We start from the raw sequence: 21,560 nt of genomic DNA, 5'->3' as shown, positions 1-21,560 counted from the left end.
ACTGTTTTGGCTATATAATGAAGCTCACCTCGTAATCACGTTATTTTTAACGAGCAATTGAGTAATAGCTAGAAAAACACATACATCAGGAAGGTGGACCAACTTTTAAATATTATTTTTTTTAAGCAATACACTGTAAGTGCCATGTAAGCTTTCTTCACAAAGGGTGCATTTAGCTCTTTTGTAGCTAAGTCACGCTATGCTCAGACAAATTTTAAGGGTGTGCCACTGCTATCCCAGAAGGAATGGGTTGGTTTGAGCAACTTTCCTCTTTCCTCACTTTGGAAAAGTCTCCCTCTTTAGCAGTGCAACCAGTTTTGGCTACTATTGTGTAAAATAGAAATCTCCGTGGCGTTTACAATACGCCCAAGGCTTCTGGCACTAGGGTGATGGTTATGTTCTAATATGAGATTTCCTCCTCTAATATGAGGATGATGAGGTGGACAAGAAACAACCTTTTCTAACACTGTGATCCATGTTTGTACATCCTAGTGCCTTAATTCCAGCCAATTTTAATACTCCTAGATCACAGCACCACCAGGCACGACTTCTTTGGCACAATAGAGGACTGCTGTCATTTGCTTGTGTATGCTGTCAAGAATAGGACACAATAAACCAGTTTGTCCTTTGTATAAAACTTGCCATATCAGTAATATAAATGCCAGTGACGTTGTTGACAGTGGTTGTTGTTACTCATCAGAACAGATCATGAAATGATACATCCTTTTATTTCCAATACTGTAGCATACCTGGGTTCTTGTTTAAAGCAGCAGCACTGGCCTTAATTTACTGCATTGCAGTAAAATCAACAATGCAGCATTCTGCAGAGCTAGGAAAATACTTGTATTTTGACTTTCTGGGTGAATAGGGAGAGGAAAAAATGCTCAGATAAAAAAAAGAATTTACTCATATTGCTATATTTCTTGTTTATAACCTTCCAACACCTTCACTGTGTAACTGAATGCTGGTACCTCTTGAAACCCAAACCATGTTCTGAAACCTGACGTGAAACCATGTCTTTTATGAGTAGGTAGCGATGTGAATCACATTGCTTTTTCTCAAAATTCTTCGGGGGGGGGAGGGGGGGGAAGAGAACAAAGGAACAATTTGAGAAATTAACAGGAAGTTAAGCTAAGCAGAAACTAAATTTCAAGTATAAATGTTAAGTGGAAACACACAAACAACAACAACAAAAGCCACCAAACATCTAATTCCATCTAAGAGAAGCTCCCATCATTAGAGAGAACATAAAGAGATCTTCTGCAGTTGAGAGCAAATAAGCTGAGGATCTTGGTGTCCAGCTATATGAGGCAATAGTGATAAATGTTTTACTAGGAAGAAACAAACAAACAAACAAAAAGGAAAAAGTGGTTTAAGCTCTCATAGCTTTGGAAATGTGGAAGTTGTCAGCAGACTTCATTTTTTGTACAAAAACTTGACACGTTGTTTACGATTATTTACCATTCTAAACTTAGCTTCTGGTAAAACTATGTTGTTTTCACAGGTCTTCCTGAACTGACACAGTGATAGATTGTTATTTTGTTCGGTAGAAGTTACGATATTGAATAAATGTCATTTCTAATTAAATGATGATAAAAAGAATTATTGTAGTATTGAAATAATCTACTCTTGACATAAGTTTACAGTTTGTAGTGCCTGTCTGCAACGTGAAACTAAGAAATACAACTCATCATCTCAGATTAGTGGCAGGGATCTTCAAAAGTGATGAATAAGAAAGGAATGAAGATGAACTCATGCTTCTTTGAACTTAAACATCCACTCAAAAAATATACTATATGTTTGTGGAGCACGCACTTGTCTATACACCAAGATTTCATAAGTTAGCCAAATAAAACTCGGGTTTCAGAATTTCCTTAATAAACAGAAAATTAATTATCTGTATGAAGATTGCACAAATGCATTAAAATCCCAGTCCTTTGTGGCTAGAGATTTCCCTCTAGGAAAGAGGTTTTATACAGAATACCATCACCATAAATCTTAAAGTGAAAAACTTATACATGGATTTACTAGTTTGAAATACATGCATTGAAAAATGTAAAAACAGAAACCTTAGCTGAAGATATTATATTTAATAGCAGACTATGAGGAATTACTTTTATCAGTTAACCCCTACATTATATAATAACTCTACGTTGTTGTTCTAGGTACCTGGGAATAACAAGACCTCTCACGTATCCTGTAAGGCAGAACGGGAAGTGTATGGCCAAAATGATCCTGTGTGTATGGCTCTTGTCTGCCTCTATCACCATACCCCCACTCTTTGGTTGGGCCAAAAATGTAAACGATGAAAAGGTTTGTTTGATCAGTCAAGACTTTGGCTACACAATTTACTCCACAGCGGTTGCGTTTTATATCCCAATGTCAGTGATGCTTTTCATGTACTATCAGATTTACAAAGCTGCTAAGAGGAGTGCTGCCAAACACAAGTTTGCTGGTTTTCCCCGGCCAGAAGAAATGGAAGGGATTTCTATGAATGGAGCTGTAAAACTGCACAAGGAATCCGAAGAATGTACTAACTTTTCACGACTCCTGAAGAACGACAAGAAAAACATTTCCATCTTTAAGAGAGAACAGAAAGCTGCCACTACACTTGGAATTATTGTCGGGGCTTTCACCGTGTGCTGGCTGCCGTTTTTTCTCCTCTCAACTGCCAGGCCCTTTATCTGCGGTACAGCGTGCAGCTGTATCCCACTGTGGGTTGAGAGAACATTTCTATGGTTGGGTTATGCAAACTCCCTCATTAACCCTTTTATATATGCCTTCTTCAATCGGGACCTGAGGACAACTTACCGCAACCTCCTGCAATGCAGATATAGAAATATCAACCGGAAACTATCGGCTGCAGGGATGCATGAGGCTCTGAAGCTTGCAGAAAAACCAGAATTTGTTCTGTAAGGTCACTTACCCTTTACTATGGTAATTTATTGTTTTGCCACATTAGCTTTGATTTGAAAGAGCTATGGAAAGAAACAGGTTTCTTGAGCGCTGTTAATAGTCACCAAGACGCTGGAGGGTTGCAAGGTTAATTCCTGTACAGCCCCCCAGTCCTAGCGAGCCCAGAGAAACAAGATGACAAAGAATTTGGTCACAGGGGAAAAGAACTGAAGTGCTAGATGTCAGAAAGAGGAGGGTAAAATGTAGTGCAGGATTTTTGAGCTGATAGTGAGGAAAAAGCAAAGTTGCTCAAACCAACCCATTCCTTTGGCTCCTGGCCCCACAAAACTTTTAGTAGCTCTGAATATTGGATGCAGCTTGTATCCTAGAGAATTTTGCTGTAATAAAGACCAATGAATGGTGAAAAGTTCAGTAGAACTCATTTCTTTCCTCTTTGTTATCATAAAAATAAACCATCCAAGATGAAGCTGGATCAGAGGAGTTATAATGCTTAGAAATACTCTTTGTTGTGAAAAACAGATGTCCATTAGGTGTTAATTTACTGGATTGCCTGGGAAGAAAGTACTTCACAGAGATCATTTGTTGCCTTTGCACAGCAACTATGGAATGGAAAAAATACATTACACTTTGAATGTGAATATAAGTTTGAGTAAATTCGCATGGACTACAGCTACTGCTGCCATGCAGCACAATTAGTTGCACTGCTTCTGTGGTAATTATACCAGGTAAAGATCTTGCCCTATATTGCTAATAGAACAAATGTCTGATAACCATTTGTTTCAGGAGCTGGTCTTTGTCCATCTTTTCTTCCTTAAATTATCTTGGCTTTATCATTTGAGCCTTTCTCTAATCTAGATGGAGACTGTCTACACTCGGGACTTGGTTTCTGTTGATAAATGGCTAGTCCTTGTTCCAATAGAGTAGTTAATTTTATGCCTGTTTGGAAGTTCTTCTAGCTTCTTGGGATTTCTTTCCTTTCTGAAGTCAGTAAGAAGATGACATTCAGAGACATCTGGACTTTATTCTTCCAAACTGATGTTGGTCATCACTTCTGCTTAAAATGATTTAAAACCTTGCCTTGTGTAAGAACCAAGAACATTTCTGATTTTTAGTTCTTGTTATTTCCCTCCACCACTGCAGCTCTTCCAAGTGTGTGATTCTACTTCTCCTGATATTGGTAACAAAGCTCTTCCCTTGGTGGAACACGATCAAATATTATAATGATATTTTTATATATCAACAATAACAAATGCATTAATTATTTTTATGCATTATAGTAATATATTAATATAAATGTGCTAATTATGTGAGATATGTTGTAATAAGATAATAAGAAGCTTATAACAACATATAAAAACAAGATGTTTCCTATGGACAGAGAGATGGCACTGCATGCCATGTTGCAGAGGAAGCACAGGGTGTATTTTTCAGAAACTGGGTTTTCAGATATCTGGGTATTGCAGAGGAGACAATGCTCATTATCAAAACACCTCGGTAGCAAATCACACTTTAGGTTACCTTCTGTCCCCACTTTCTCAAGTGTCTCTTTAAGACAAAATGACTTAGTCTGGATTTACATCAGTGAATTCATTTTAGTAGTAGGAAATTTGTGCCAGAGTCCTTGTTCAAAGCATCCAGAGATCACTGCAAACACTCGAGCTTGTAAGTAGAGGTTACAAAATAAATAAGACCTGGATTGACACGCCGAGCTGTGCACACTGAAATAAGCTTAAGGCACTTTAGATGGATTTCTACACCAGGATATATCGAGTCAAGGTATATGTTGGCCTCATTTTTAGAAAAGCGTAACAATTTTCTAACAGTAAAATATATGCTATATCCCAGGATCAGAAAGTTTTTGTAAAAAAAGTTTCAAATTAATCTGAACCATTCTGATTTCAGTTCCTTCTGGAATATTTAAAAGTGGACAAAAAGAGATTTTGACTAAGAATGTCCACAAGCTTTGTAGTAGAGAGTAGGGATCATGTTAATTCAAACATATTTTCCATATTCACCATGAAATTATGGATATTTCTGACTTTGTTACCTATCAGAGAAGCATTTGTTGTTGGTTTTTAGTTCCTAACATGAGTGAGAAGTTTTCACTTGTTTTCTGTAGTTTTCTTTTCTTATATGAAGAAATTTTGAAGAATATAGAAACAAAAGTATCTGTGAAGATTTCAAGTGGAATTTTAAAAATCTGAGGCTGATTTAAGAATTCTGAGCATAAGTTTCAGCTGTTATTATTCTGTGGGAAAGTCTGAAAAGTTGTAGTTGCTCCAAATAAGATTTTTTTTTCCTGAAATACAGAAGCGTCTTATGAGTCAAAAATTGACATTTGCTCAACTGTCACTAAAGGCAATTGCTTTCCTCAGGGATAGTGTCCTGCAGGACTCCTCTTCTCCTCTACCATCTGTTTCAGGTAACAAGATCCTGGGAAAGAACAAGAATCGTTTTGGGCTATGTCAGTCCTTGAAATTTTTAGAGATAAACAGCCATCTTTCATCTGTGTGTGTGTTTAGTAAGAAAAAGTATTCAGCGGAAAAAGTAAAAAAGTTGAGAAGATTACAACAACATTGTATTTCCCAAGCACGTGGGTAACATGGAGAAGGAGAAAGCGTCCAGACAGACCTGTAACTGAAAGAGGCTCAAATGAGAAGCATAAGGAAATAATTGCTTGGGCTCAAGAACAAGACATTTTACTTTTTAAAAAAATAAATAAATGGAACTGCAGCAAAATACCTAACTTTAGCAGTAGTACTTTCTTTAATTAGATGATATGCTATTAATCTGACTTTTGAGGATAAGGACACAAACATAACAAACGATTGTACAATGCCAGTGAGAAGAATGTTTTAACCACATCATTTAAAGGGAATCTGGGCTCTTAAGCTCAGTGTTGCTCTGGAGTTAGAAAAGTTTTTTTGGGGGGTTTGTTTGTTTGTTTTTAATACCACCATGAAGTGAATCTCATCTTTAGGTAACATCTGTTCCAATGTAAAAGCAATGAAATCTAAGCCAAAAATTACTTTTAAGAGATAGTGCATATTGTCCAACTCTATAAACTGTAGTCAGAGAACAATGTGGACAACTGTGACAGCTAACTCTATAACCCCACACCTGGGAGTAATGGAAAATTTCATCTGTCCCATCCTTAAACTGTAGCCTGAGATGTGAGAAATCCCATGTTAACTACAGAGTTTGAAAGACCTGAAATATTGCACAGCCTCAGGTTTTCTTTGAAGGTAGCTGTCACTTTGTGTACTGCTCAACAGGAAAGGTTCAAGCTGGTGCACAGGACAGCAGAGTCAGGGAAACAAGAAAGCCTGGAAAAAGCTATTGCAGAGAATGGGCTTGCCTATTAGCTATAGTGCAGAACTGGCCTTGCCCCAGCTGGATTTTCTGTCTGAGGAAACTCAGTGCAGCATTTGTTATTAGTTACAGTACCCACATTCATCATTTCTGATTAGAAAGCTTAGTCATATTGCTCTATGTCCCAGGCCATCTTTCTACCGGCCAGTAGTTCCAAAATTGATTTCTAGCCACTACTATGTGATTTCTGGATGGTGATGGTGGCTAGAAGATGAGATCGAGTTTTGCTTCTGTTTACTAGACTGACAAATTTTTGAAACAGTGGTTCCTATTTCATTCTCACATCATACTTGTGTCTGTTTTCCATGGTCTCAGGAGGCTGCTTTGCCTTTTTACTTACTGCATAGCCCTCGAGTAGGAATTTACCCCTCCTTGTTCAAGCAGGGAAGAAGTCACCACAACACACTATTAGGTTAGGGCTTTTTTCATTTGGGGTCTCTCTGGATGATATTTCTGGGGAAATGTGGCCAGCTGTACTGGCTCCGGGAATGGCCACTCAGCTATACCATGCCTAAACACCAGGAGAAACAAGATGATACCGGCTACTGCTCAGGCAGCAATTTCAGAGTAATCACCAAAGCCTGTGCTAGGACCTGAAGGAATCAGGAGGCAGCCAGCACTGCTACTGTGCAGCTGATGCCAGAAAGCACCTACCTCACCTCTTCAAACAGCACAAGTGTCCACTCAGGATCTCACGCTCCTCAGCTACAGCCCCAAGTCTTCAATTGTTGCAGAAGTATCTAGACATCGACACAGGGAGATGCCAGTGAGAGCTTCTTTGCTTTATATGCCTCCTTTGTTCAACAATACGGTGGTATGTGAAGACCCTCAAGTGCAGCCATTGAGTGAGCCAGTTCCCTAAAAGGGTTTTTAGATACAGCTGTGCTAGAGATCCCTCCCCAGGCCTAGTTTTCAGTACTGCAAACACATTTTACTGAATATAAACATGTTGGCCTAAAAATAAACATAAAAATAAAAAGCCAGAGGGGCATAAAAAGATAACTCTTGCCCAGCAATAGCCAGTCTAGAATTTATCCATAAAGGTAGCATTGGTTCTCAATGGCTCCCAGGTGAGGGGATCCTGGGAGTGCTGCCTTCACCTGACATAGCCTTTCCACACTGGCCTCACACCAGCAGGACGGCAGCCAGCGTCCTGGTGGTTCTTTACCAGAATCCCATTGCACCCTTCTAGTCACATCCTGCTCAGATGCACTATATTTATGCCATTTTTCCTCAATAAACAGGGCACAAAGCAGCTTACAGTAAGGGCTTTAGATGAACAGACTTGGACTGAAAAGTTCTTTTGCACAGAAAAGTTCCCTTGCACAGAATTTGATATAACAGTTCTGTGAAGGGTTTCCCTTGTTTTTTAACCTTCCCTGCCCACCTCCATCTCTGTTCCTTTCCACTGAGTTACTTATCAAGTGTCAAATCAGTAACTGTTGCTCAGAGGTTCTTAAGTGTGGCCCTGTTTCTTCATGGCCATTCCTGCTGAGAGCTGTCTTTGTCAAGTTACGGCAAATCCCCTGCAAAGCACTCACTCATTTAGGAGCAACAGATAATCTGCAGGGGATCCACGCAGTAAGTTATAGTATTCCCCGTGGTATTTTTCCTCCTATTTCGAATAAAACTCAAGGGTTTATTGCGGTGTCAATACAAACTATACTGCCCTTGGTCACTCAGTATTTCTCTTTTGAGGGAGACTGTCTGAGGTAGAAGACTCATTCCTAACATTTTCTCCCAGCTCCCACTGCATACCTGCGTGGAGGTTTAACGCTGTGGCACAGTATTGGCACTGATCACGTAACTCCTCTGTTTAGTCAGAGTCTTACTGCGTAGAAATAGAAATACCAGAGTCATAAAAATTGGGAATTCACAATAATATCTCATTATTTTATGCCTACTGCTTCACACTTCGGTTTCATGAAAAGAAAAACATGTTTTTTTTCACTCTGTTCAGACGTTTTAGTAGCTTGCACCACCTGCAGAAAGATGTTAAATGGTGAAATAAATCTTCTACAATGAGACAAAAAAGGAATTATTTATCAAATTAATATTGTAAATATTGCAGTCCATTCACAACACACACACACACCGCTTTATGGCAGGAAAATTGATTTCCTGGCAGCCCCTGCTCCAAACACTGGGGTCAGCACAGCATCTCTGGGAGAGCAACAGTGAGGTAAGTTTGGGGATCACTGACTGAGATGCTGTAGGTACAGGACTGGAAGGTGTTTTGAAGCAATGCCATATTGGTTTCCTCTCGCTACCAACTTAGCTTCCATATAAAATTTATTGGCCTTCAGGAGAAACTTCTCAAAGTATAACATTCTCAGAAAATGTGCAAGATCAATGTACTGTCAAATCTTCTTCACAGCTTGCTAAAGAATTTGTTGTCATTTAAAACAATGTTTCACAGGGAGAGAGAAGGGAGAAATTCAGAGACATAGGAATAGTCTTAATATGCAAAATTATTAGTGTCCTGGAATAGAAGACACTCACCCACTCTATTTAAAAAAAAATAAGGTGATAGGAGGGGGGAGGAAGGATTTTTCATCAAACAAAACCCGCTGCAGTGGAGGGCTCAAGCATATTAAAAACAACAACAACAACGACAAAAAAAAACAACAACACACACACAGAGATAGCCTAAGAAACACTGCACTAAAAGAGCAACCTTTGCAATGTGCAAGAAATACAAATTTATACCCATCTTTACTGATTTTAATCTCCTAAGTAGTTATTGCCACTAAAGAGGGCTTGGCATGAACTTGAAGTGAGTTAATGCCGTTTTCTATACCTGCTCTCTAAAGATTTTGCCAAATAAGCCCGTCATCCTCCGCACTCACTATTCTGGCACCCTTTCAGCTGCCCTGCTGCACTGCCAAAACCCTTTCTCATGCTGCAATATTTGCAACAGGGCAGAATAGCTTTTACTCACTGAAAACTGAAGTATGTTTATGATTCCCAGATAAGTTAACTTTGCTGTTAATTTTTCCTTGCTGCAGATCAAAAAACCAAACCAAACCAGCAACCAAAACCCAAAACATATTGAGATACTATGATTTCTTTGAGATATTCGTATGTAGTTACTGGAAGGGATAATATTTTGATGATTTGTAGGCTTTGTAACTTCACTGATTAAAATGATTGTTTCTGTTATTTGTGAACTTTCATATAGAGCTAGTCAAGTTAGTTCAGCAAAAAAAGTGCTTGCAGATGTATCAATGTTTTCAGAAGTGAGAGACCAATGCACTTTCATAAACCAACATACCAGACTGAATAAATATTTTGCTTGTAGTTTTCTATCTACTCAGTTAAAACCAACAATATTTCATTAATTTAGTGGTTGTGTGGTCTTGTTAGTTCCAGAAAATTGTATTTACATTATGCTTTTTTTTTTTTTTTTTTTTTTTTACTTTCTACAAGAGAAGAGAAGGACACTAGTATTCTCATTCAGCCCTTCTGGAGAATCTATGTTTTAAAGCATGGAAAAATATAGCAGAATGCAATTGGATAAACTCGCTTATGTTTCAGAAAATTTCTCATCTTTGGCTGATCTAACCAGGGTTTCTGCAGGTCTCTGATATAATGGCAGAGATTCATCAGGTAAATCTACTATCCTGAAGATGGTTGCAAGGAAAAGATAAAATAAACCCAATTAAGTGAACATCTACTTCATGACAATAGTTGCAAAAGCAAAACAGCCCCCAGCTAATAAGTAAAAAACAGCAGTGATATTTTGGTGGTCATGACACTTAAAAAGCATAATAACAAAATGTTACAGCTGCTTTATAGAAACACAGAAATTAGTATCTTAATGGTAAGTGTTTCCAAACTGAGTAAGAGCTACTAACTCAAAATTGTAGTGACTGATTTCCTTGCACATTTACTTACTGGAAACTGTCACAAAGGAATGCTGGTGCAAGTTGCTGTAGTTTTGCAGTCTAGTAAAATAATTTTATGTTAGCATGGGTTTGCTGTAAGGATTATACTACTATATATCTCGATAGGATATACACCTTCTATATTCTAGGTACAAATAACTTCTCCAAGATAACACATTAAAGAAGTCCAAATATTTAACCTCAAAGGAGGAATAACAGAGATAATTAAAGGGTAACATGAGAACCAAACAAGCATAGAAAACTTGAAACCTTTTGGATATTTGGTTGCCAACATGCAGAGAGCCTATCTGCTCCTTACCGAATATTTACAGTTTTTCTTAGCTTATATAATTTATTTGTCAAAAATGCTGTAATTATATTTCCCTTTTCAAATAAGGCGTAAATAGAGCAAGTACTGTGAAAATCATGGTATGAATAGTACTTTTTTTTTTTTTTTTTTTTAATTATTTGGAAACAGAAGTGCAGAGGTACTAACAGACCAGCTCCTGTTCTTACCCCTGCCTTCAGAATGATTCCAAAGAGCGTTTATCAATAGGGTGACAGGTGCTTTATATATATATATATATATAAATTATAAATGTATAAATAAATTAAAAACTAAATGATAAACTATAAATTAAAAAAATAATCAAAAGTTCAATCAGATAAAGTTAATGTTGTAGAATAACTTTTTTTTTTTTTAATGACTTTTCTTTTTTTCAAAATAATCCTCTGGTAGTCCAGAAAATGACAAAGATGAGCAGCACCAATATGGTTTGGAGCTACAAGGATTTATAAAAACAAACTTTTAGCCCCAATAATGAACTAACTCATTGTCTTTTGTCCATGCATTTTCTTAAAATTTATTCATCCAATGAACACGGTACATGAACAGAAAATAAAAAGCCATATAATTTGCCTTAGAAAATGTCATTAAAGTCCAGAATTTTATTTTGGATTTTATTTTTGATTTTAAAAACACCTATAACTAGCTAAATTTAATGTTTCAAAAAGTCCTTAATTTCCTATATGACTAGTGTTAAAATTGGAAATAATTACCTGGTTAGTTCTCAGAAGTTCCTACCTACCTACCTGCCTGCCTCCCTTTAATTTGGATACTTTTTTCCATGATATGTTTTCATGTAACAAGATAATGAGTGAAAAGGCAGGTTTGTCTGTAAAATGCCTATTCCCAATACATTTGCTGATGTGAATAATCCAATGATTTCAACAGGGAGGCTATAACAAGACAAAAAAAGTACCTTGCTGTACACTACAGACGGACGGAACTGCATTAGGGTGCCCCCTAAATCTTGTAATCTTACAAATGCTTGTTACAAAATTTCAGCCTTAGTAATGTATAGGGATTGGCTCTTCCCCTCACCAAACTGGAGAAGAGAGGCAGGAATTGGCCCTAATTACAGACTGAACAGTGTTATAGGGAAGACAAAGTACAATAGCATGACAGCTAAGAAGAATATTCTGTGCAAAGTTTTTGCAGTAACTACTTGTCTATAGATGATTTTATGAAACTGGGGAAGAAATCTTCATTAATGCTCTAGCGTGTGAGGTATCCACGAGCAGTGATACCATGCAGGTCTGTGCTGCAACCAGGGTTTGGGAGGCTGGGTCAGGTGAGGGGCTCGCAGGGAAAAGAGCTGCATTTTCTGATGCCGTTGCAGCAGCCATTTGGGGTTTCTGCCACCAAACTGTGTAAAATGGGAACTTCCTCAGTTCTCACAGCAACCCAAAACAAGAGGATTACAAAGGACAGAAAAAACACCAAAATCCTCCACTTTCCCCTAGCTTCCTCCTTTGTACTGGACCTCTGAGAATTGTCTTGTTAGCCAATTTTCTCTTAAGAAATGTTTCCATTTATTTCAGTGGCATCTGGATCAGGACTTTTAGTTGCTCCAGGACATTTCCCATCTAATTCATCCACTTTTTTTTTGAAAACAGGAGAAGTTCTGATTTCTCCAGGGAAAAAGAGTCCTGACTCATGACCTGCATGAAAGCAGCCAGAAAAAAAGCCAAGCCAGAACTGGAAGAAGGAAAATGAAAAGTTGGCTTCTGAAGAAATGGATAGATTTCCGAAACGTACTTCATCTTCTTTTGATAGGAATGCACTAAAAATACTCAATGAGCTCAATACATTACATTAAATACATTTCTATTGGAAGTAGTCACATCTTGTTTGTTATGGAGAAAAGTGCTGCTATATAAAAGTGAAAATAGTTTTCTGCCTGAGAAAGCCAAATCATTTCAGCAATAAAAGTTTGGCACATGGGGTGGGAAAGAAATGCGACTAAAATTCAAAGACAAAGTGCTGGGCAGATTTCCACTGCATTAAATGATGTAGAAAAGATTCATTTATGTTTACCATGCTTGTTGATCCTAACTTCGGTTTTAATATTCAGGGATCACCAGTGATATCGAATGTATTTTGTTGTACTACAAAAAGGTATTTTCAAGCACATGGTAGGTCTGTGGATGCTTTTAAGGCCTGTGTTAAAGAGATTCTCTGCACCTGGAACAGGATCCACAGAGGCAACAATAAAGGACTGATTTTTGTAAAAGTGTTCCATCGTAATACATGAATGTCTGTTTACTTGGTAAGGTGAACACGGCTTGTTGGTCTAGTTCCTATCTGCTAAGGAGAAAAGCTGCCTTCAGTTACACAGTGGCAAAAGTTAAAGGACAGAATTAGAACAAACGCATTACACCATGGTTAATTTACAAATGGGATTGCTTTGTTTTAATGCAATTTTTGTGATCTGCCAAATTATAGAATAAAAGCATAATTGTTATAGTTATTTCAATTATATAAAAAAAGTCTGGAGAATTTCCATAGCACTTTGCGTTTTGTCTTACTGGCTAGCTAGATGAGACTGACAATTATGAAGCCTGTTATTTTTTTCTTTTTTTTTTTTTAAACATGTCTCTTTAAATATTCATTCTGGAATCCAGGGTCCCAGATAGATGATATAAGCGACATTTTCTCTATTGCTACAAAACGAACAGTCAATGCATCTGCCCCTATCCAGGCACAGAACATGGAGCAACAGAACAAAATGAGTTTACATCTCTGTGTATGTTTATTTTACAGCTAAAATAAAACCCTCTGAATTGACAAAAATAAATAGGCAAGTGTTAATGAACATCTGTCCCATGGAAAACTGATTCAACGAATCCTTAAATATAACTTTTTTTTTTTTGAGCTCCTCATATTCATTTTCCCTCAGAATTTCTAAGTTACGTGGGGTTACATAATTCACTGTACAGTGGGACACATCGTTCCTAAAGGCTCTCTTCTTTAAAGTTGCATCTGTATGAGCTCTCAGCTTAATTTCATAGCTGTATTATTTCTGGCAATTTAATCTTTTACTTGCAGTTCAACCAAAACAGCTCCGGTAAGTCATCCACTGACTTACCCCATCCCTGGAGGTGTTCAAGACCAGGTTGGACGAGGCCCTGAACAACCTGATCTAATGGGTGGCATCCCTGCACACGGCAAAGGAGTTGGAACTAGGTGATCTTTAAGGTCCCTTCCAACCCAAGCTGTTCTATACTTCTATGGCCATACATGCCATTACAGCTTTGATTTTTGTTCTTTACATTAATATACAAGTCCATAATAGAAACTGTGAAAACCAGCAAATGTCACTTCATTACTTCTGAGTAAGAGCTAAATATGGAAAGCAATTCATTCAGTATTAAGCCTATGTAAAACCTGGGACAGAGAGCTCACTATGCTGACACCCCAAACCAGTTCTTGTAATTACACGAGAGCACACCAGAGTAGCATAGTTTCAGCACTAGGTCAGCAAAACTATTTTCATTACTTCATCGATAAAACTAACCACTGTGAACTCTGCATTTGAAATGAGTCTTATAATTTATTTCCTAAAGGGAATGAAAAAGCAATGTTTTCTACTTGGTTAGCCCAAGGTATTTAGCAGGAAATGGGGCAGTTATTGTCAATGACTAATGGACCAGTTCTGATTGAATTACTTGAGAATATATTCAAAGAAACCAAGCTGAAGTCAGAGTTACGCTGGCTAAAAAAAATATTGTAGCTGGACTTAATGGGATAGGGAGAAGGTAGATCCTTAAGCAGGACAATAAAAAAAGTCTGTAAATATATACATATAACAAGACACATCCATCCCTTGTATTTTAGAATCATACTGCCTCTTGTAAAGAAGAAAGTAAATATATTATCATCTAAGAAGCATCTGTATCTTTTAATATCTATTAAATTCCCAGAATCATTAAAAAAAAAAAAAAGATGAGAATATCTTAGAATAAGTTGTGGTATTATGGACCTATAAAGTTATGGTCTGATTTTTTATTTATTTTTTTCTCCATAAAGAATTTTTCATCTAAGAGTTTTCAGACAGGTAATCACAAAAGAACACTACAAAATGCTGATACTTTGTCATACAAGATGAACCTCATTTTTTCCTACTGTAACTGTCAGGTGTGTCACCTCTCTCAAGCCAACGCACAAACCCACACAGTAACTAGGAGAGTCACTCAAGGATAAGAATGTATTCAAGAGTAGTGAGTCAAGTGTGCAATATTTCAGAATGTTAGAAAAGTAGGGCTGATCAAAAGAAGTCAAGACATTAGATTATCTATAGGGATAATGAGTTTAGCTTTCAACAGTTTCTGTAACCAGTAGTACAAAAGCAGTACACGCACCTGCCTTACACTGAGATAATCCAAGTCTCCAGCTATAAATCTAACAGACTGAACAGAGCTGAAAAGAAGGCTCAGACTCAGTTCTGGATCTACAGAAGATGCTTTTCTAGCTCTGTCACGAAACTTGTCCTGCGATGTGATAGTCACAAAGCTGTCTTCTGGTATTTAGCAAATTTGTCAGTTTTAACAAGTAAAATGTAAGCTGGGGCTCACCCCAGCTTTCCAAATGAGGAAGTAATTTCTTCAAAGAAAAACAAAAATTGCGTAGAAGAATCTTCAAGTCTTAAGATTATTTAGACAAATAAGAATTTACAAATTGACAATGCTAGGAAAATTAAAAAAAAAACACTTTATGCCTTTTCTATATCAATACTGTATTTTTCTAGCTTCAGCTCTAGATACCTTTTAAATCTAATATATGAGGTTTGTGTAGCACATCATCACTAAGTGAAAGAATCATGTTATAGCAGTTAGAGTTCTTTTCTTTCAAGATGCAACTGTCCTCACAAAAAGGAGGAATACACTCAGCTGTATGCATTGTGCTCAGAGAAAACACGATAATATGACTGCTTCCTACTGGGCCAGAAATATTACATCATTAGTACGTACAGGGGAAATGTATAGATAGGGAAAAGTACAGACTAATTAGTTTTAAAGAGCACGGGAATATAACTACTGTAATCTAACCCCAGAGAATCTTTTAGGCCTCATTACTGTTTATGTTCTCTTGCCTCTCAGATAAGCTAAGTCTCCTGAGTAGCTAGTCCTCCAATATCCATTTCTTGTTAATCTATTTGTTCCTTCCTATAACACTCTCTTTCTTCTCTGAAGTAGTTATCAGCACTGTTACCATACTTGAATATTTTTGAGAGGTTATCACTATCCCAGATTAAGCCAGGACTGACTGCCTCTAATTCTCAGCAGAATCTGCTTAACAAGAGGCAGCTAGTTAGGTTTTTCATTGTTTCAGCACAAAGACCTACAGCTGCCTGAATGCACCAAGTAGTCCCAGTTGTCATGGCTATATGTCTACATAGGCCAATGGTTGCTCTGGAAAATTATGACCAAAAAGAACATAAGCAAAATTTAAGAGGAATGAAGCAGGTAGACAAAGTCTCCTAACTAGCAGTTGAACCCCTTAAACTCCTCAAAGTTATTTTATTATTATTTTTAACTCTGCATTGTCTCAAAATCTGAAGGCATCTACAATATTAATCTCATACATCTCTTTTAATTATTTTGTCTAAATAAAGACTCATATTTATAGAGTTATGTTTACCTGCACTGAAAAATGATAGGATTAATTTATTTATAAACTTCCTCAATATGCATCTTGCAACTCTAAAATCAATACGGCTTCTCTGAAGTAATTTTGCTTACTAAGTAGATGGTGCCCACTTTGTGGTCAATAATTTGCAGACCTCGCACATTTTACAAATACCTGAAAAATACATATTTTGCAAATTTTTGCATTTTCTTGCAAAAATTTATCCATGGCTGAGTTTGCAACCCAGTTTTGCAACCTGATGTTTCACAATAAGTCAACTTTTTACCCTGTATGCAAACATACACAGCTCTCTAATTTATCTAAATGCACATTGCAACGTTCCGTGCCCCACCCAAATGTTTTTCAAAATTCTTTGAAATTAGACAATTTTCAGCCTCCTGCTTTTAAAGAGCAAACAAAAAGTATTGTATATTGTGTTAATATTTATATATATGTATATATACATATTGGCACAACTATTTTAGTAGACCGTCTCTTTAACATCAGGATCCTCTGGCATCTTGAATCACACAAATGCAATTTTAGGAGATGGAACTTTAAATGTATTTTCAACCTAAAACATCTGTTCTAGATCATCATAAAAGTAAGGTCTGCTATTTAGTAATTCCCATGGCTGTGGAGAAACTTTTTACTGCTGAGAAGCACTACTGTTCCAGACCAGCGAGGCTGAGAGGACTACACCAGGACTAGTGAGGTGCTGAAGAAAACAGCTCATGTAAACCAATGCCATTTCGGGAAACTGCCTTCACACCATAGCTGAAAGATGTTGGTCTTGGAGAGCTAGCTGGGCCTTACTGAAGGAAATCTTGGATTTCAGAGAGATGGGATTTTACACATGGAAAAGAAACAAGGAAACACTTATGGAAGATCTTTAGGGAATAAAAAAAATATTATTTTAAAGTGTTCTTACACGGGATTTCCCCATGGGCAGAGCGCAGGCAGTAAAACTTAAGCGTCACCAGTGACAAGGCCTGAGCTGTTGTGCCTGAGGTACAAGAAGCATAGGTCAAGGGAAACCTCTATGGTTGATTTTATGCATGTTTTCCATTCTGCCAACCCCCAGATACAGGTTTGGTCTAGCTATAATTTATAGCAGCAGCAGTTTTAATTACAACTTTAAAGCAGTTGCTTGTTTAGCCTTGGTGTTCATGAGCAGTCCCTCCTTGTTAGAGTCCAGTCTAGAAGAGCCTCCTGTTCAGCTGCATTCCTTGTCTTCTGTCAAGGATCTCACCTGTGTTTTTCAGAAAAGATCTAGACAATCTGTGTCTTGAAGCCCTCCTTTCCAAGCAATGTTTGATCAGGAAAAATCTACCACTACCAAGCCCAGGGCTTCAGTGGATGCAGCTGCCCACAGAGAGCCCCAACCACCTCACCCTGCTGCCTTGGTGGCTTGATTGCCACCAACTTCTTTCTCCCCTTTAGCCATTACCTGTAACCAGCAAAAGTTGTTTTGCATCTCAAGAAGGGTCTACCTTCTTGAAACACACGGCAATGTCCCTTTTTGCCCTGCCTATCCTTCCTGAATGCCTCCATATTCTTTTTAATTGACATTTCAGTTGCATGACTACCCTGTAAGTAGCAAATCACTTGATCTTTCACTATGACCCCAGCACGTCTTGCTCTCCAGGTCTATTCTCAGGGTCAACAGACATTTGATTGTGAGCCAGGAAACTACTTCAAAAGCTTACCGTACCCTTACTATATCTCTCCTTGACTTCTTTCATATATTTTTCTTTTTTTTGGCTAGGTTGATCTGTCCTTGACAAATATAAAACCTTTTCCTAGCTGTTACCAACTGATTCTAGTTTAAAGTTCTTGTTAAATTATCTGGTTTTATTTATATGACAAAGTGATTAATTTACTTCAGACCTGAATATGAAATAAACACAATGACAAAAGAGGAAAGTTCTTATTATCAGAAGATGCACTGCTGAAAAGGTTATGTGAAAGTATGAAAAAAACATATCTATGTATAATATGAAAAGTCAGATATTTAACACACAAAATTGAATTTTATATATTACTTTAGTTAGTTGGGGCTTTTAATATGCAAAAGTCACCACAGAATTGAGCTGCAACTCTGTATATTTTAAGTCATGTATTTTTCCCTTATGAAATGTAATATAATAAGAAGACTGTTAACATAAGAGACTGTTTTCCACAAATACCTTACCAAGAAATACAGATACGAAGAAATTAAGCTCCTCAAATTGTAAGTGGCCTCTGATGAAAATGTTGAATATCTTCGGTTCTAATGCAAGTCTTATTCGGGTGAAAAAAATGAATTACTGCTGCTTACTCTGAAAATGATTCAAATTTATACAGGAGACTAATTTAGTAGAAGAGGAAATAGGGTTCCTTTGTATTAGGTACCGAGTTATATTATGCTTCTAAAATGTAAAGGCCCAGAGGGATATTAAAATGTTAATTTGGATAGTATTTAAAAGGTAATTACTTTTATACAATAAAATAAGAAGTCTACTGAATACTAATCCCTGTGTCGTGCTTTCTTTGAATTACTGCTACGGAAAATAGAGAATCCATTTCTTTAAGTGATTTTAATTTAGATTCATGGAAGACATTGTCATCTACAAAAAATGTCTGTTTTTTTCAGCTCAACACACTTTAAATCCTTACCATACCAAAACAAATGTTAAAGAGACATACCTACTCTTGTTAGATAGCACTGAACTGAAATAATGAGAACAAGGATATCTGAGTGAATCTCCTGAGGAACAGGTTGTTTGTTCAGCGCAGGCACTGCTGTGAGGAACACTGTCTCAGGCCCTGTTGAGCAGGTCGATTTGTCACAGCAAAAGCTGCCTTCGTCTACTCAAGCCTTATAAGGGAAGGGTAGGAAATTCAGCTGATACCTATTTCCTTCTTCCTCTGTTCATTTCTCCCGTTCCTCTCCTTGCTACATTGGTGTTACTTTTCATTTCACCTGTGTTCCCTTTCCTGCCCACCTTGCATGTCATACTTCAGTGGTGTCCACATCTTTCTCATCTCCTCTCTTACAATCTTCTTTTAAATGCTGTTAAAATACATAAGCCATCTTGGAAAGGAAAAGAAAAAGAGAAAAAAAAAAAAAAAAGAGGCAAAAATCTCCCATCCCTATCTTCTTAAAGTCTTCCTTCCTTTTTCCTTCTTCCATCTCCCTGTCTGATCCTGCTCTTATCCTTTGTATTATATTGTTGTCTCTGTCCTCTGCCACTCAACCAAATCCTCCTAGTCAGGTCTTCACTGCAAACACCCAAGTATTAGCTCTGTTCCAGTCAAGAGAAAATTGCTCAGACCACAAAAGATATTTTGACTAATTTATTGAATAAACTTTTTAAAAATGTTATTCATTATGAATATGGATTTGGATTTCCTTCCAGTTCTATTTAAAGAAGTCATAGAACTTATTGTCTAGGAAATGGTCTCATTTATTAAAAATTAATAACCTAACATTTCTTTTAAAAATGCAAGGACCTTCGCTAGTGTAGTCAAAATAATTTTAATCTACAAACAAATATCTATTTTATAATATTTGTATCTCACTTTCATTCACACTCATTTTGTTAGTTTCCTTGCAGAGATACATATATGAATACTGTATATTTTGCCTTTTTTCTTCAAAATTTTTGTTCAATAATTTACACTTTCAGAGTTTTTACTGATAGTGATAATTTGAAGGGCCCAGGGCTAGGAAATGCATCTCAACCTAAATGTCCTTTAGGAAAGCCAAATCTTTACAGTACATACTTGACATGTGAATTACGCCTCTGATGTCCTATTCATTGCACAAAAGGCATTCATCTCAGGAAATCTACAGAGAACAATATTCCAACCTTTCATAATATTTGTTTTGCTCATGCAAGTATTTTCATCCCTTTCCCCCTGTTGTACCAATGTCTCCTCTTACTGCTGACTACCTACCCAAAATCTTTTGTTAAGAATACCACATATCTAAGTTGGGTATTTACTCAAATTATCAGAGGTGATTTCCAGTGGAATCAAAATAAACCAATAAATGAGACAGCCCTGTGATTACTTTTTGCAGCATATCAGAAAAGAGATTTTTAGAAGACAGGGTGTTTTGAAACTGCTCTCAAAATATCATTCTTATGTGTAGCCATTTGAGTTCTGAGCAAAACATATACCTTGAAGTTTCAATTACCAGCTTCACAAAATTTGAAAGACACAAATGCAACAGAAACTACTACGGGAAATAACATCAGAGAAAAGTCAGTGAAATAAGTATTTGAAAAGTCAAGATATGTATTCAATATTCCAGAACAAATGAAATACAAACATGCAGATTATACCTACGCTCTGTCTAGGGATATTGCCCTGTACCTGAATCCAGTTGTACAAGCATGTGTACTAGAAGACTCGAGCGCAAGTTTCCATCCCCCACTCACTGTTCATGCAGCACTACAACATATCTTCTGTTCCTCTGCTACATGCCAATACACCTTCTGCTCCAGTCAGCACTGGAGCACGGCACAGGGCACGTCTGCCCCAAAACACGGACTCACTGGTACCCCAGGGAGTGACAGTTCAGTAAGACCTACAGACTCACTCGCCAAAGTCAGGTCAGCAAATGTTCTTTCCAGGGAGCACCAGGTTGTAATTAACACTCTCTTATGGGAGAAATGTCCCCTGCTAAAGGACTGATCCAGGTCCCTCTGATGAGTTAGCTGGACAGAATGGAGCAGAGCCCCAAAGCCTCTTCTTTCCAGTTCCAATCCTTGTGAGTTCAGCTGTTATGCCATTTGATAGAAAGGAATCCTTGTGTTATCCCAGCCCTTTATTTATTCTTGCCAGGCTAGACATCTATTAATCATCACTTAATTTTTAGCAAGAATATGAAGCCCTTCTCAAAATCATTTTATATGAAGTTATAGCCAGGGCAGATGAACCGCATAAGCTTCTTTCACATGATGAAACTTAGCTTGATATATGCTTAAAATGAGAAATGCCAAGAACCTCTCTGCTCTCCTAGGCCATTTGCATATGCCCACTCTATATTCATTAGTTTGACATTTACTGCTCTTATTCTGTCAGCAGAATGTTGATTTGATTTTCACTCTTGCCATTACAATGTCACAGGTATAATAGCACTATGAATGACACAGTAGATTTACAGATTGAATAAAATATGATTTCTGAGGAGTAATTGCTGGTAGGAAACTAAATTTTAATAACAACTTACAACGGGGTAGCAATTAGCTAAATAAAATTATTTTATTCATTATCATGATTTATAGATGAATCATTGGAGCAAAAACTCCAACTATAAGCTTACCTCTCATCTGAAATGTTATGAAGATTAAGACAAGGAAAGTGATCAGTTTGTTGGAAATGACAGCAAGGGCAAGGAGAAGGCAGAGAGAAACAGCAGAATA

General features: G+C 37.2%; 1 protein-coding gene and 1 long non-coding RNA gene across 4 annotated transcripts in view; one reads left to right on the top strand and one right to left on the bottom strand.

Moving 5' to 3' along the window:
• Positions 1–12,357, top strand: part of HTR7 (5-hydroxytryptamine receptor 7) — a 37,691-nt gene extending 25,334 nt beyond the window's left edge. The window contains exons 2-3 of one of the 3 annotated variants that reach the window (XM_083844616.1): positions 2,166–2,912; positions 12,135–12,357. In XM_083844616.1, the coding sequence (XP_083700742.1) occupies positions 2,166–2,912; positions 12,135–12,171 (784 nt within the window). In that variant the 3' untranslated portion in view covers positions 12,172–12,357. Of the gene's footprint in view, positions 1–2,165; positions 3,317–5,338; positions 5,658–12,134 lie in introns of those variants that run through there. The other 2 variants (XM_083844618.1, XM_083844617.1) reach the window with 2 other exon arrangements.
• Positions 4,038–19,415, bottom strand: LOC310902697. Its single transcript, XR_014586902.1, has 4 exons — positions 18,835–19,415; positions 8,047–8,119; positions 6,943–7,028; positions 4,038–6,799 (listed from the first exon to the last, which is right to left on the bottom strand). It is a non-coding gene; the product is annotated as an uncharacterized lncRNA (long non-coding RNA).
• Between the last annotated feature and the right edge of the window lie 2,145 nt (positions 19,416–21,560).

The sequence above is a fragment of the Anser anser genome (assembly GCF_964211835.1).
Source record: "Anser anser genome assembly, chromosome: 7".
Classification (NCBI taxonomy): Eukaryota; Metazoa; Chordata; class Aves; order Anseriformes; family Anatidae; genus Anser; species Anser anser.
This window is presented reverse-complemented; position numbering and strand designations above follow the sequence as displayed.